Below are 15716 nucleotides of genomic sequence, written 5' to 3'. Positions count from 1 at the left end.
AAACAATATATTCCATACAATGGAATATTATTCAGCAATGGAAACGAATGAACTATTGATATATGCAATAGCATGAATGAATATAAAGGTAATTATGCTGAGGAAATAAATCAGACAAAAAGTGTATACTGCATGATCCCACTTACATAAAATTCTGAAAAATATAGTCTGTATGACAGGAAATCAGAGGGGCGCTGGGCCCTGGAGGTGAGAGATGGGAGATATTTGAGGGTCATGATATACACATTATTTTGTGGTAGTGGTTTACACATATGTCAAAACTTTTCAAATTTTATACTTTATATGTAATTTATTGTCTATCATTTAAACCTCTCAAAGTTTTTTCCTTAAAAAAAAAAAAAACTTAAACTAAATGTTTCTCTTCCATAGTGGGAAGTTAGTGAGATGGTATCTAAAACTGAAAAATCAAGTAGTAGAAATCGTAACACGCGCTTTAGGGAAATGAGGTTTAAATAACAAAAGAATCGGTTAAAAGTTGAAGCCATTTTTTCTGAAAAGCAGAAAATTACATGGGGTAGGGGGGCAGGACATGGAACTGACACAGAGGGCCTTTGCTTTTCATAAAAAGCCTTTTAGAAATTTTTTCCTCTTTAGACTATGTGCTTACATAACTCATTAAAAATAAAAACCAAAAATGGGTAAGGAAGAGCTTAATGTTAGGATTGGTCTATACAAACTCTTACATCTGTGTAACTAATTTTTCAGAATGGAAATAAGGGTGACTTCATTTATTCTGATTTGTTATTAAGCTTGGTCCAATTTTATTTGATATATGAGTGTTTTCCACTGTACTTTGTTATTGTAGAGCTCTCAAAGTGGTACAGACCCCAAATACTTATCCTGAAAGACAGAATGAAACTATTCCATTCATGTAAAACTTGTTTTGTAAAGATCAATTAAGGTTCTGTGTAGTTATTTTCTGTACTTTATTGATTCAGGATTACTTGTACTCTGTAAATGTGCTGAATTATTTATACATTGTGGGCAGTTAATGCTAATTCAGAACATACCCAGTGGGACCTCAGAGCCCTGAAATGCTAAATGTAATCTGGGGATCAGTAACATTCCATTCAGAAAATGTGTCACCCACAGGCTAGTGAAAATAAACAATAGGAAAGACAATAGGTGGATTATGCAAATTCACTGAAAACATTTAAGCAGGGAAAGGGGACTATAAGAACCCAATTTGTGTTTTATTTAAACATGGATTAAGGTTGAATGTAGACAAGATGATTAAAGCTACTTTGCTAATTTGTTAATACTCTAAAAGCACTATTGCACATGGAAAACTCTAGCAAAATATATCAGTTGTGAGTTTTTTTAGTGGGGGGAGAGTAATGGGTGAATGGCGGCAAGATTAAGTGAAGGAAATTATGAACAATAAATAAAATGATATTCTGAACAAAAATTTGACTAAATTTATGACACATTCATCTGATACTAATGATAGTTTCTTGATACTAAATCCCAAACCGAATTCAAATTCAACTACTACTTTGCTTTAAAAGGAAATGAGAAATCAATCATTTTCTTTTCTTTAGAACTTGATCCTATAAAACAGATTGAATTTAAAATATATGTTCTTTTAAAAGAAACCTGTTCAAATTACCATGTGAAAAAGTAATTTATTTTCAATTAAATCTGAGAAAGGATGTCTGCTAAGTCCCTGAATAATGAAAAAGGACATGGAGATAAGGATGGTTTTTTCTAAGTTATTATTTTGAAGATTTCTAAGTCAGAGCAAGGTGACAATCTTAAGGACAGCCCAGCTGCCTGTAGAACCTGTTCAGAAACAGAATGGAGGAAGTATTGGGGGGGTGGGATAAGAAATGAGGGCGGGTGCGTTGCTGAACCTGATTCAACAAAACAAGGAGCTCCAGCAGGTTGAAATGATCCTGACAGTCCTATGCTCTTTTAGTGGAAAGTGACCTGAAGAGGGCACTGAACCTGTTATCAGTGTGTGGCAAATGTCTTATGAGGAGCCCACTCGCTTTCCCAGCCTCATCTCTGCCTGATTTTCAGAACATCTATATAACCTATCCTCCAGTTATTGGTGTGTATTAGGAATACATGGGATTAGAAAAATACTTGGGATAAAGGATTCTGTACTGGCAAAAGAACTGTGTGTGTTTTGCAGAGAGGGTAGATGGGCAAATGTCAGGAAAGGGGGAAGCTGGAAATGTGTTTGTCCTACAAGTTATGTTTGTGACATATGTTTCCATCTTAAACCATACATAAATATAGAAGGAAATGGAGAAAATAATTTCATTTTATTCTAGACCTTAAATAACAACAAATAGTGAACAAATTATTAGGCAATGCATTTTAATTGCCCCTTATATTGCCACTTTGAGGCTCTTTTTTGTTTACTGTATTCTTTTAGTATATGTATCTTCAAAACTTTCCAACATTTTTCATCATTGTTTGTATCTGTATTGTTTAAGACATTTATAACATAGGGCTAGGTAAACTTGAACAGTTAAAATTTTCCCAGTTGAGTTAATGCTATTTTAGCTTCTTCTCAATGTTCACCAATAATGCCAAGTAATATAGGAGGGAATTATTTAGCTGTTACACTACTACCGCTGGCTGCGGAGCTCAGCTGGCTCAGGGAGAGCTGCCGGGGGGCCGGGGGCCCTTTGAGCCGGCAGCAGGCAGCTCAAGGTGTGGTGGGGACGCGCAGCGCGGTGGAAGAACGCCACGGAGACGAGGACTGTGCGCAGGTCTACTTTATTGAGGAAGTGCACTTGGTTATATAGTGCCGGGTGAGGGAGGGGTTAGTGCAGGGGTGGGCTAGCTACAGGGTGGCGGTGGATAGGTGGGTAAGGGAGGATGGCTATGAGGTAAGCAGTGGCTAAGGAGAGAGGCAGATTACATGTTGGCAATGTGGGCGGGAACAAAGGCTAGGAGGAGGGGTGAGGGGAGGCAGCAGCATAAGCTGCTGCTAAAGAGGGCTATAGTGTAAGGAGGTTACTAATGGCTAGCGGGCAGGGGAAGTGAGGTGGGGAACATTTACCCATTTCGGATATTAAATGTTTGACTTTTGGTTCCTTCTTTTGTTTTTAAAGATACTGTTTTCCCTTTGGACGACCTGAAGGTGCTCTAAAAGCTACACTTTCATTACTTGAAAGGGTATGTTTAAACATTATTTTATAAGAACTATTTGCTCTCTCAGTTGCCATGTATTTCAGTTATTGAACTAGGCAGACAGTCCCATTCCCTCACAACTAGTGCATACTCTTTCTGGAGTCCATTGCCATTCATCAGTTTACTCACCTTTTCTTACTATATTCAAAATTTTCTCTATATCCTTCTTCTTCCTTCCCATTTTCCAAAGCCTACCTCTGCCTTCCAACCCTGGGATTATGGGATCTTTTGAGTCATATCCACCTTGTCCATATCTTTTTTTCTCTCTCATGAAATATCTTTTTTTTTTCAGTTAAGTATAATTATCTTTGCTTTTCAGACTTCACTGTTTTTAATCACCCTCTGACTTTCTTAGTTCTTCTGCCTATCATCTTCCTCATGCCTACAAAAGTATCATTTAATGTTCACAAACATATTTATTTCATTGAAATTTATCTCGGAATTTATTTCAGTTATTCCAATTTGTATGTTAACTTTAATGAACTAATGAATTGTAGAAATCCATCCTCCCCACTGGAAAAAAAAAAAAAATAGAAAACAAGATTCTATGTTCATGCTAGAAGTCTTTTTTTTTTAATGAAAGTATATTCTTCTTTTGTAACAGATAAGGTTTGAAAGGGAAATACTTATTTCTTTATAAAACAATTCATATGCTAGGCAATGCTAATGGTTAAGTAATTTGGGCAAGAATTATCAGAATTGAAAATAATTTCTAGAGATCATCTATAGCTAGTGATTTGATTATTCTGGTTCTGATTTATTGAATTAAAGCACTTGTTCTTGTCCATTTTCCACCAAATAGATTTTAGATATCACATTATTTATTAGACTTCTATTAACAGCAGAAAGGGAAAACATTCATTATTTGATTTCAGTGATTTAAATACTTGTAAAATGAGGGCCAGAACTGATACCTAAAATGAGATCTTTGGATTATATGTAGATTCCATATATATATATATATATCCTTGTCTTATTCCCAATTACTGTGCATCATGTATTAGAAATATTATTGTAGTATTATCTGTTTTATTAGAATTTTTACAATAAAAGCTGCATGCAACACAAGCTTTTCAAAGTATTCATTTCATCCTATTAAGGTACAATGGATACAATAAAATCCTTAAAGATCACTTTACACTTTTGGAACCACATCCCATTGTGAGTACCTACAGCAAGCTCTCTGTGTCCTGGTTTCCATGGTAGAACTCCCTCTCTCCAGCAGGGAAGAGTTCGTAATAACAGAGATGCCCTCTTGCCCTCTACTGACCTTTATTAGTGACCTTTATTCCAGTTTTAGTCACTAATCATGTCTCTTGCAAAATTGAGAGAGAAATATTAAGGACTCTCCATTTTTATGTCTCTTCACTTAATGACATCTTAGAAAAATAATAAAATCAAGTCTACATGTGAGCCATTCTTGATATCTATGCCTTGGAAGAATGTGGGGAGAAAGCATGAAACAGGTTTTGTCTCCCTTTTTGCACTTGTCAGCCCTTTATCGCCCTTTGCCAGAAAGAGAATCCAATTCCTCCCACACCAGCTTAAGTACCTAGCTCCTAGATAATATGAAATATTGTCTGATTTAAACATATCACCGTTATGGCAGATATTTATATTCTAACTCTAACAGCTCTTGCTATTATTTAAAAGTTTGTCACTGTGAGAAGACCTATTAATAAGTACATGGTTCTGCATATGGAATAAGATTATTCTTATATTTAAAGTTTAATAATAATCAAATGAAAAATAATAGTGCATATTTAATGCTTGTTTATATTTTACTGAGAAAAAGATTTTTCTGGCTACAGAGTCTAGTGGGCAATTCTAATAAAGGTGTCAAATATATGTCAGTATTAAGGTTTTTTTAAATATGTGAATATGAAGAATAACTGAATTTTGTAGGGGAGGAAATTTTTTAAATGATAGATTTTGCTGTTTTCAAAAACTGAAAACTTAGTTAACAAAGTTCAAATATGTTGTTAAGGATCACTGATGCTTGGGTGATTGAATAAATTAGAGATGATAAAACCCTTAGTACTGGGGCTGACCGTAAATAGAATGAAATAATAAAGCATGAGGTGGGTGCCTTCATGTCCTTTCAATATTTTTTTAAAATAAACAACTCAGAATAATAAGAACACTTATAATAGCATTGTCTTCTCTATATGAACATTCTGTCATGTATTTTATAATTTAAATGTAAACAAGGCAATAAAAACTGCAGTAATTTATGGAAAAATAGTTTGTTTAGTAGAAAGATAAAAACTTATTGTAAGCAGTTTTATCACTAAAAAGTTTTAAGGAAAATTACCAATGCAACATTATAAAAGTGTTTAGATAAATTACATTTTGAATTCCGGAGATAATTGTAGTTTCCTTTTGCCAGTAGTAAAACTTTTTAAGAAAAAATCCAAAAGCTCATTTTAGGAACCCAACAGAAGAAAAATCAGGTTTTTGTTTTTTTAATTTTCAAAAAGTTTAGTGAATGTTAACATTTGTTATTCCATAAGTATTTCTTTTCTCTAAGACAAAGAACTATTTTTTCCCTTTTTTTTAATAGCTTGCTACTGTATTTTCAGCAGATCACAATAAAGTTAGTGAGAGTAGAGGTCTTGATTTTTAAAGCTTAAAAATGATGTTTATTTTTAATGGGATTTTTGTTTTTGTTTTAAAATATTTTGTCAAAGGATTTAAGGCTTTTAAAGTAGGGATATGCAAGACAAACTTTGTTTATTACTTGTCCCATGGACTGTATTCATCATCTGAAACAGCTGCTCTAATGGTGTGGTGGGTCCCTGGAGGAAAAGTGACAGTCACACTGAATGGTGGCTTGGCCTATGGGAGGTTCTGATGTGCATAAATGAGGCTTAGACTGGAGGAGGCAAGATTTGAGGATTACATTCCCAGTTGTGAAGTGCCGACTCATTACTTTGTCCTGATGTTACCTAGGACGCCTTACTAAAGCAGTAAGGTGTAGGACTATTTGTATAATTTGTAGTCTTTATTTTATGTTATTTCTTTCTCTCTCTGTATTTATTTTCTGGTAGGTTTTAATGAAAGATATTGCCACTCCCATACCAGCAGAAGAGGTGAAGAAGGTGGTCAGAAAATGTCTCGAGAAAGCTGCCTTGATCAATTACACTAGACTCACAGAATATGCCAAAATAGAAGGTCAGTGCAGTGAGCAATTGCCAAAGTGGCAGTGAGAGCCAACAATGGCTATTAACTGCATTTTCTGTGAGAGTCCTTTCCTTTCCTGAACAAACCTGTACCGTGGCAAAGGGAAATGTCTCATTAAAATCTCAGCTGGTGAACTGAAGAGCTTTTTCCTATTCATTGCTTTAATATGCCTCCTGGGACTCTGCTTGAATGAAAGACCCAGGATTCGTGCTTAAGTTGTCCTTTGTTCTTATTCTGAGTTTTCAAGAAACCAAAAGGTGTTTTCATGGGTTGTATTTTTGACATTACTCTAAGTATATCTAACATTTAAACTATGAGCAGTGTGTTCTCTCCTGATCAGTAACAGTGTAGTATTATGTAATTTTATTTTCTGTTCTTCAGTGTCACTCAGGGAAAGAAGAAACTTGTTGATTATCGTGAGGGCTGATATAAACTGATAAGAACTTCCTGCAAGCTTTTAATTGCTTGCAGTATATTGATGCATTTGAAAGATTAGATCTCTTGAGAGAACTGTGCATTTTTTCTCTTTCTTCAGGTTCTGGTCATTAAGAATAACAGTATTTAAGATGCTTAGAAATAAGTAGATTGAAATTTATGGCAAAGCTACAAAATCAGCTTTTATTCAACAATTCTTTGATACTAAAAATCATAGAAAAGGACTCAAATGCTTTTACTTTAAATATCATAAAACCAGCTTATATAATACATGTAGCATTAACAGGGAAAAAGTTTGCAGTTCATGATAAATACATTAAATAAATCATCAGCAAGAAAAATTTTAGTAACTTTTAATATAAAATTATACTAGTGAATTTTGAATTATGAATAGTTGATGTTAAGGTAGTTCTATCCAAATTTGGACAATGAAAAAAGATGGACTATATTTGGCTATGTTATTCCTTTTTTTCCCTTCAAATCTTGTCACACTTTCTAACAAGCATGCGATAACCAACCTCCTGAGTGATTAACAAAAAAGCCATCTCATCACTATAGCAACCAATATTATATCACGAGAGTAACAACATGAAACCTCCTTAGTTACCAGTTTAACATCGTTAATTGTGATATCATGTTGTGTTAAACCAAAAGCAATGAATATTAGATCTGGGGGAAATGGATGATATACAGGTTCATTTTCATGTTTCAAATCCTCATTCAAATAATTTTAATATTTTGGGAATATTAGATATTCTGAACACAGAAAGAATTGGTAAAAATAGATATATATTAAAACCTTTCAAATCCAGCAAAGAAAATAAGTTTGTGGAAACAATAAACACGGTATTCTTTTATACAAATGTTATGAGCCCTATCCAAAAAAACTGTAAGAATTCTTTTGTTCTTAACTGTCTGTTTTAGTTCATATTTTCAATCACTATCTTCTAAAAGAATAGGAAAAATATCCATGGTATACGTCTTTGTTAACCTGTCTCCGTATTTCCTAGTCACAGGGTTCATTTTAATATGGCTACATAAACTACTTTTTATTTGTATACAGCCATGGGGCTCCTTTGATTAATTAGCTAGACATACATGTTAACACTGATAATCAAAAAGGTGTAGCCATTCATCTGGATCACATACAAACAAGTTCGTATTAGAGAAAAATCTATAGTAGGACCAAGTCTACTCTCCCTCCTTCTCCCTTTTTGGAGTCACCCATCTTTTCCCTCCCATCTAAAGTAGGAATGTTCTAGAAGAATCCCAGTCTAGTAGGACTGCTGAGCAGTCCCCCTTTCAGAACAACAAAATACTCACTCATTGGGTGAGAAAAACTTCTATGGTTTCATTATCTCCCTTCTTTTTTTTCTTGTTTTTTTTTTTCTTTGTTTGATTTTTATCTTAAAAACGAAATGGTATTATTTCATGCCTAGATCATAAGAACAAAATCAAATTTAAGGTAGAAATAGGAAGTGGCTATTTTGCTTAACTGGCCTTCTACATTGTATGAGCAACATAGGTAGAGTTTGGTTTTCTCCTAAATTCTTTTTTCTTGTATTTTAGGCCCAGCAGAAAAGGAAACAGGTAATTAACGTTTGTGCATGCATGTGCCATAATTTCTGATGTGGTGGTGTGATATGTTGATGTTGAATAGCTCTCTCCTTTTCTGGGCTCCAGAATTTTGACTCTGGTATTGAAAGTACTTTTTTAAATTACACTATTATTAATGTTTTGTGGGGAAAACAGAGGCCATATACCCCTATACAAGTTCAGCAATATCTGTTTGTTATTTATTCAAAGCAAATAACCTAAGACTGTGTAAATATTATCCATTATGTTTTAAGCATAAGCACTAATCTTATTTGGAAGCTGTTGCCAATATCTGAAGTGCTCTTAAAACAAGAAAAGAGGCTATTTTCCTTTATCACTCCTGAAAAATAACATGAGACTAAAAAGCATAAACACTGTTAAATAAAAAATAAGCAGTTCTTAACTTTTAAAGTTGTTAATAACGTGAATGAGCAGAGGTTATGAAATCCCATTCCCCAAAAATTGCTGGGAAAGAGTTCTTTGTAGGGTCACTGAATTTTTAAAGATTTTATTGCTTTTGCTTGTACCACTTATCACAGTTGTAATTAATTAAACTACCTGTACCATTATCTGTTTATCCTGTCTGTATCCCCATCATCCTCTTGCAGACAGAGTTCTTACTTGTTCACTGTTTCATCCTAGGCATCCAGTTCTGGGCCTGCTGACACAAAGTAGATACTCAGTACTTTGGAGAGAAGGAGTAGGTTGGTTGGTTGGTTGGTTGGTTGGTTAGTTTAGTTAGTTAGTTCTGAAAACAATAGGATAAGAGAACAAGCGAAGATCTTTTCTAATTCTAGTTTTCCCATGAGAGTCAAATTTTGCATACAATTACATAGAGAAGTTTTCTTCTGTTTTTAATAAAATTTTATTGAAGCACATTCATACCTGAACATACATAAACAATAAGTGTTCAGTAAAATTTGTGAATTTACAAAACAAACATGCATATGTTTGTTTACAAAGCAAACATACAAGGCTCACATGCATTTCTCTACCACCAACACCTTGCAATGTTGTGAGACATTTGTTACAAACTATGAAAAAACATCATAAAAGTATTACTATTTATGATAGCCCATATCTTACATTTGGTGTATTTTTCCCCCAACCCAACCAATTAAGAACACCCTATATTAATACTGTGTATTTGTTGTCATTCATGAAAAAAAATTCTCCTATTTGTCCTATTAACCACAGTCTGTCATCAGCCACTGGATTCCTGTACAAAGCAGTCCCATGCTTTGTACAGTCCAGTCAAAGTGTATGTTCAGTGGTTCTCATTTTCATCACAGAATTGTGCTGTCATCACCTCATTCAATTTTAGAACGTTTTCATTACTTGAAAAGAAAAATCCCATACCTCTATATACACTCCTATTTTTGTTCCTTATTATTGAATTAATATCTTCTTGCCATTGCTATTAAATATTACAATATTACTGTTAACTATTGTCCATAAGTTACATTAGTTGTAATTTTCCCATTTATCATCATATTCCTAGCAGTTTGTAAAAGAAGAGCATGCGTATATTTATGCTATTAATCACTGTCTTCATCCACCGCCAAAATCACTGTTATATATCTCCCAGATTCTTCTCTGCTTTCCTTGCAATTGGCATTTATGTCCACAGACTACCCATATGAGCCACAATCACATTTCAAATCAGCAGTGGTAGTCATACTCACTATAATGTGGTACTCTCAACTCTGTTCATTTCCAACTTTTACAGTTAACCTCATTGATAATGCTACATACATTAAGCATCAGCTTTGCTTGCTTTTTTTTAACTGAAGTTTTCTTTTAAGAGTTCTATTTCTTTTTCTTTTTTTCCAGTTATTTTCCAGTATTTGACAGAAAAGTGTCAGGAACAGAACACTAAGAGCCAGGAAAAGGGGAGAGATGATTGCAGAGCACAATGAAGAAAGCATGAATTAGAATAAAAAATTAGACTATTACCATTTCCTCTATGACAACCCAGTGTAACAGTCCCATACACTTTAACAAACTTTTAAAACCTCTTATGGCATTTTGTCCCTGTAACATTCCTATTGTGAAAACGTTTTTTGTCCTAGTTTACCTACTAGAAGCCCAAGGTGGTTAGTGGCTTTCCCACTGTCATAGAGTAAATAAGTCAGCCAGCTGGGACCAGAGTCAGGTGTCCTGATCCCTAACCCACTGAGACTTCACTCCGCCCCCTGTGAAATGTGAAGGGGTCACACTGTGCTCTCATGAAGCACAGATCTGCACGCTGTGTAGGGTTGTCCCGTCCCCATTAGAGAGAGAAGAGGAAATGAAAAGAGTTGTCCAGGAACCTCACTTCTACCAGGCAGAAACCTTCCATTCACATGTATTTAAAGTCCATACCACTGTTCAACACTAAAGGTCAGAGACTCTAGGAAAAATGTTTTTATTAAAATTAAGTGCTTGTATAGCAAAGAGAAAAATCAGTGTAATCTCAATGATTTAGGTGGATTGAAGGGCAAACTAATCTCAATTAAAGAGTATTCTAAAGTAACGGAAGAGGGACGTGTAAGAAATGTAGTTATAATCCATGACTTGCATTCAGTAACAGTGGAGTTATAGAGCAGTTGTTCTTGGGGGAGCTTTTGAAAGTGGACAAAAATGAGAATATCAGTTGTATGTGTAAGACCTCAAATATCTGAGAACACTTTCCAATAGTAGCCTCTATGAATTATAATCACTTTCTTCAATTTATATAGTCTACCTAGGAAAGAGTAAAATTTGTCCAGATAATGTCATTTATTAACTGCCTATGTGCCCAGCAGTTATTTTGGGAGGGAAAGGATTTTTTTGTTTTTATTTGCCCTGCCTCATTTGATTTCTTAAACAACTCTCCAAAACAGGTATTTTATAAAAGAGGTAACTGAGACATCAGGGGGAAAAAAAAGCACCTTGTACACACTCACACAGGCACAAAATAAGTACCTGGTGCTGCTAAAATTCAGAAGGGCTGGGATCTGGTTCCATGTCTCTTTGAGTACTTCCCACTGACTGCACTGCCTCCAGACTGTCCAGTGCATGGTATTAGCATTTTATGATAAACAGCCACATCACAAAAGCCAAGACTTAGTATTCACAGCCTACTTTTTCCAAAAGTAATGTGGCAATAATGATAGTAAACACTTATGTGCCAGTCACAATGCTAAGCACGATAAATGTATCAAATAATTCATTTCTCACAACCCTTTGTAGTAAACAATATTATTATTATCCCTTTTTCAGGAAAATGAAGTAGAAAGGTTATGCAGTTTGTCTAGTCACATAGCTTGTGAGTGAGCGATTAGGACCCACCATCTACCTACCAATCTACCTTCTTACCTTTCTCTGTCTTTCTCCCTCCCTTTTGTACTTGAATAGTGAAATTACACTCATTTAAAATGCACAAGATCCAACTCCACTGTAGTCATTTTCAGAAGGTCTGATACACTGCTGTCCATAGAAGTGTGATACAACCCACAAAATAAGACAAAAACGTCACTTTAAATTTTCTAATAGAAACATTAAAGAGGTAAAAAGAAATAAGTGAAATTAATTTTAATAATTTGTTTTATCCAATGTATCTAAAATACCATTTCAACATGTAATCAATATTTAGAATGCCTAATGAAATACTTCACATTCATTTTTCATACTATGTCTTTGAAATCTGGTATGTATTTTGCTGTTACAACACTTCCCAATAAAGATTAGCCACATTCCAAATGCTTAGTAACCACATGTGGTTAGTGACTACTGAGTCAGAAAACACAGGTCTAGTACAGGCTAAAACTGGACTCCAGAATCTGAATCATCTTGTCTATTTTCCCCAGTTGATCTCAGGATATCAAGTAGTGAAAGTAATTTAAAATTTGCAACGTTCTCTCCTCCCCAGAATGTCTGCCTCTTCCCTGTTTTATTTTTCTGTGTAGCAGTTTTCATCATCTAACACACAATAGGCTTCTTATTATACTAGAATGTTAATTCCATCATGGCAGGGTTTTGTCTTCGATAACTGCTATATCCCCACTGCCAATACCAGATATTTTGTAATCAATAATTATTTATTAAACAAGTGAATAAGTTTATGGCACTGGCACAGAGAGTAATCAGGCTATTATTAGCAAAGAAAACATCTATAAACTGGCAAGCCGGCTTTGCAAAAGGTCATTCAAATCAATCACTGAATATTTAAAAATATAGGGCTAAAAATAACAAGATTGGAAGAATTAAACCAGAACTTCGTGATTGTCAAGGAGAGGAGTTGGCAGCATTGCACTAACTCTGGATCAGAGAAGCCTGAGATTACAGGTAGCAATTGCATTACCAATGTCTAGTAATGGAAACTGTTTTCGTTGCTTCTGTAATTCAGCATGCCGCTCAGTTTTGACTCATAGTTTTCTTCATGAGAATCCTTGGGAATTCATCAAGTATCCATTGGCAGCACAAATTTGGAAAAAGATTTTCAAACTTTTTAATGGGTGAAATAAAACAAAAGACTTCTCTGTAAATGTCTTTTTGTCTGCTTTAGAGTTATTTGCAGGGGTTTCATGAGATCAGATAGCTCATTTTGAGAACTTGAAATTTCTAGAAAGCACTTTGGGGAGGGGTATTACAAAATGCCACCATTATTAGCTTGTTTCCCTTTTTAGTACTAATTAAGAAATGTTTGATTTACATAGTTGCAAAATAACTACTTTTCTCCTCTAGTTTAATTTAATCACTAACTATATTTATGTAATAGTGAGATCCTCTATATTTAGAATCTAGGATCTAAAAAGACACTAAAAATCTCATTTTCTTAAGTGTGCTTTTTAAAAAATCACATAACCTTGATGCAAATCAGCTATTATTTTTAAAGAACAATGTGTTCATTAGTTCAAAGCATTTCTTATAGACAAGAATGAAAATAATACATCTAGTAACAGTTCCTGCTTTCTCCTGAAAATTACAGACGTGTTGTGACTTAAGATAAAAGACAGGAGACCATTCCTTCTGGCTTGCCATTGACGTGTGATCTGATGCATAGAATTTTCACATAGGCTTATTGTGAATCTACGAATCTGGAGGTACCCTAAACAAAAGGTAGCATGGAATGAACAGGCAAAGTCTTTGTGCAATGAAGATCTTTCTCAGCCCTCTGGTTGCCAGGTTCCCAGGTCTAACCCCCAGTGCTCTCATTTTCAGAGTCTCAGTTGAACAGGATAGAGATGCTTTCCCAGAGGGCCGCAGCACTTACTTTCTTTAAGAGGAGAAGTTGCACTGTGGCAGTCCTTACGTCATTAGGATGTATTTGCCATCTGGGTGACATTTTAATTTAGCACTCCATTGTCAAGCATAACAATAAATAATAAATAAAATCTGTTCTACATAAGTGTCTGTATGTAACAAACACAGAAACTGAGTATATAAAACTGCACAGTTAATGAAAATGATTATTAGCAGTGAAATAATTTCTTACCAATATTCCTAAAATGATAACAATTTTCTATCATAAAAAACTTTGTTTCCTTATAAATTTGACTTCAATTTTTGAGCATTATGTTACCATGAATTAAGGTTTTTCTGAAATCTTAATAGACCTTAAATTTTGCATTCCCATAAGTAGTGACAACACTTTACAGAAGGTAATTTATGTATTAAAAGTAACAGAATCCTCACCCTAAAAAGAATCTAACAGGTAATTAAAGAATTTCCATCTGGCTTTTTTGGGCAGTAAGCTTAGATGATGGGACTTTGGCCTGAAAGTAAAACCTCTGTGACTAATTCTGCTTCTGAGTCACCTGCTGTTTAGGGACAAATCAATAAATACAATTTCTGGCTTGAAAACAAAGAAAATGACTCTTTTTCTTTAGAATTCTTATAAACCTGTTAGAGTTTTCAATTCTTAGGGAAATATGTACAATTAGTAAAAGTTCATTGTTTGAACTATACTCATTTAGTTTTTGTGATCACCTGGGTGGGACCAAATTGAAATTTATGTTGTACTACATAAAAGAAAACTTTGAGTAGTTTTTAGATCATCAGTGGGGGTTAAAATTCCCTAAGAGTACAAATTTTTTCTGATAGCCAGAAATTACTTTGTTCCATCATCTAATACAGTTGAAATGTTAATTTTTACCTATTTGTATACAATATGTTCTTACCAATATATTGAATTTATATATCTTTAAGACACTTCTTGGCCACAATATTAGCCTAATTGTATAAAATGTATGCACAAGAAAGTATGTACAAGAAAATATTAAGAGTGTATGCATAAGAAAGTATTCCATTTTAAGTGCTATGTAAGCAATATCATTCACGTGGCCTTTTCCACATCTAATCTGGAATGAATGAGATTTTCTAAAATATTTATTTGACTCAACTTTTCTCCCTCAACCTAGCTAGCCACACAGGAAAAACTCATATAAGTTGTCTTCACAGTAGCTCATGACACTGTTGAAATTAATCCTTATGTATCAGGAGAGATTTGGGGGCATAAGAGGGGTTGCAGAGATTATTGACTAGGAGAGACAAATGAAAGCATTATTTGCTTTTGTCTGATGGTGCTTTACTTATGCTTTAAAACTCTGTGTGTACCTACACTTAGCTTAATTAAAAGGAAAATCTGTTGTGCAGTTGCATAGTAGCCCCTTGCATATTCAGGCAACTAACCACATAAAAGTCAAATGAGAACACAGCATACTCTACACAGGTAGCAACATGATAGCAATGCTTGTGACACTCAGCACCTCTGTACTCACTATCCACATCTGCACTGACCAAGGGAAAGGGCTGGCTCTCTGCCAACTCTAGACAAATCATGGAGGCATTGATGACTAGACACAGCTCTCTGTCCTATAAAATTGTCTCTGAATCTGCATTGCATTAACATCCTCCCTGGTTTAACTGAGTTTAACTCTAGGAAAACAAGTATTTCTTACTCCATTTAAGCAGTTACTGACTTCACACTCTCTGGCTTCCTTTGGTTTTCTGCCCCTTCATTTGGAATTAATCTCGCCAGCACTGAATGACTTGTCAAGCGTCTGCTGAGGTGTCCTGTGACTAAAATGAGTAGTATGTTTCCTTGATCCACAGTCTCTTTGTCAATGAGTCATCCATCCTCCCCCCCTCCCCACCCTGTATGTTGTAAAAGAGAAAGTTAATCTCAACCAGGATAGTCATAACTAATTCTATATATAAAAATGTAAACTTGATCTTATCTTGAACAATTTTCTCTTTTCAGTTCAAGTTATCACAGGAAGTTGATCTTAAGTTTAAATGACATATATTTTAAGGTATTGGAAACCACTCACTTCTTTTTCCCCTTGTAAGTAAGCCAGGCCTCAGCTTTT

General features: G+C 34.6%; 1 protein-coding gene across 13 annotated transcripts in view; it reads left to right on the top strand.

Moving 5' to 3' along the window:
* CADPS2 (calcium dependent secretion activator 2) overlaps positions 1 to 15716 on the top strand; it is a 613932-nt gene that overhangs the window by 484345 nt on the left and 113871 nt on the right. For 8 of the 13 annotated variants that reach the window (XR_009185867.2, XM_058297292.2, XM_058297289.2 and 5 more), the window contains exons 15-17: positions 3090 to 3153; positions 6219 to 6342; positions 8356 to 8376. Coding sequence is in view for 11 of the 13 variants with exons in the window: in XM_058297292.2 (XP_058153275.1) it covers positions 3090 to 3153; positions 6219 to 6342; positions 8356 to 8376 (209 nt within the window). In the remaining 2 variants the exon portion in view is untranslated. The remainder of the gene's footprint in view (positions 1 to 3089; positions 3154 to 6218; positions 6343 to 8355; positions 8377 to 15716) is intronic. The other 5 variants (XR_011648842.1, XM_058297299.2, XM_058297291.2 and 2 more) reach the window with 1 other exon arrangement.

Source organism: Dasypus novemcinctus, chromosome 5 (genome assembly GCF_030445035.2).
Source record: "Dasypus novemcinctus isolate mDasNov1 chromosome 5, mDasNov1.1.hap2, whole genome shotgun sequence".
Taxonomy (NCBI): Eukaryota; Metazoa; Chordata; class Mammalia; order Cingulata; family Dasypodidae; genus Dasypus; species Dasypus novemcinctus.
Note: the sequence above shows the minus strand (reverse complement) of the source record. Positions and strands in the feature narration are given on the sequence as shown.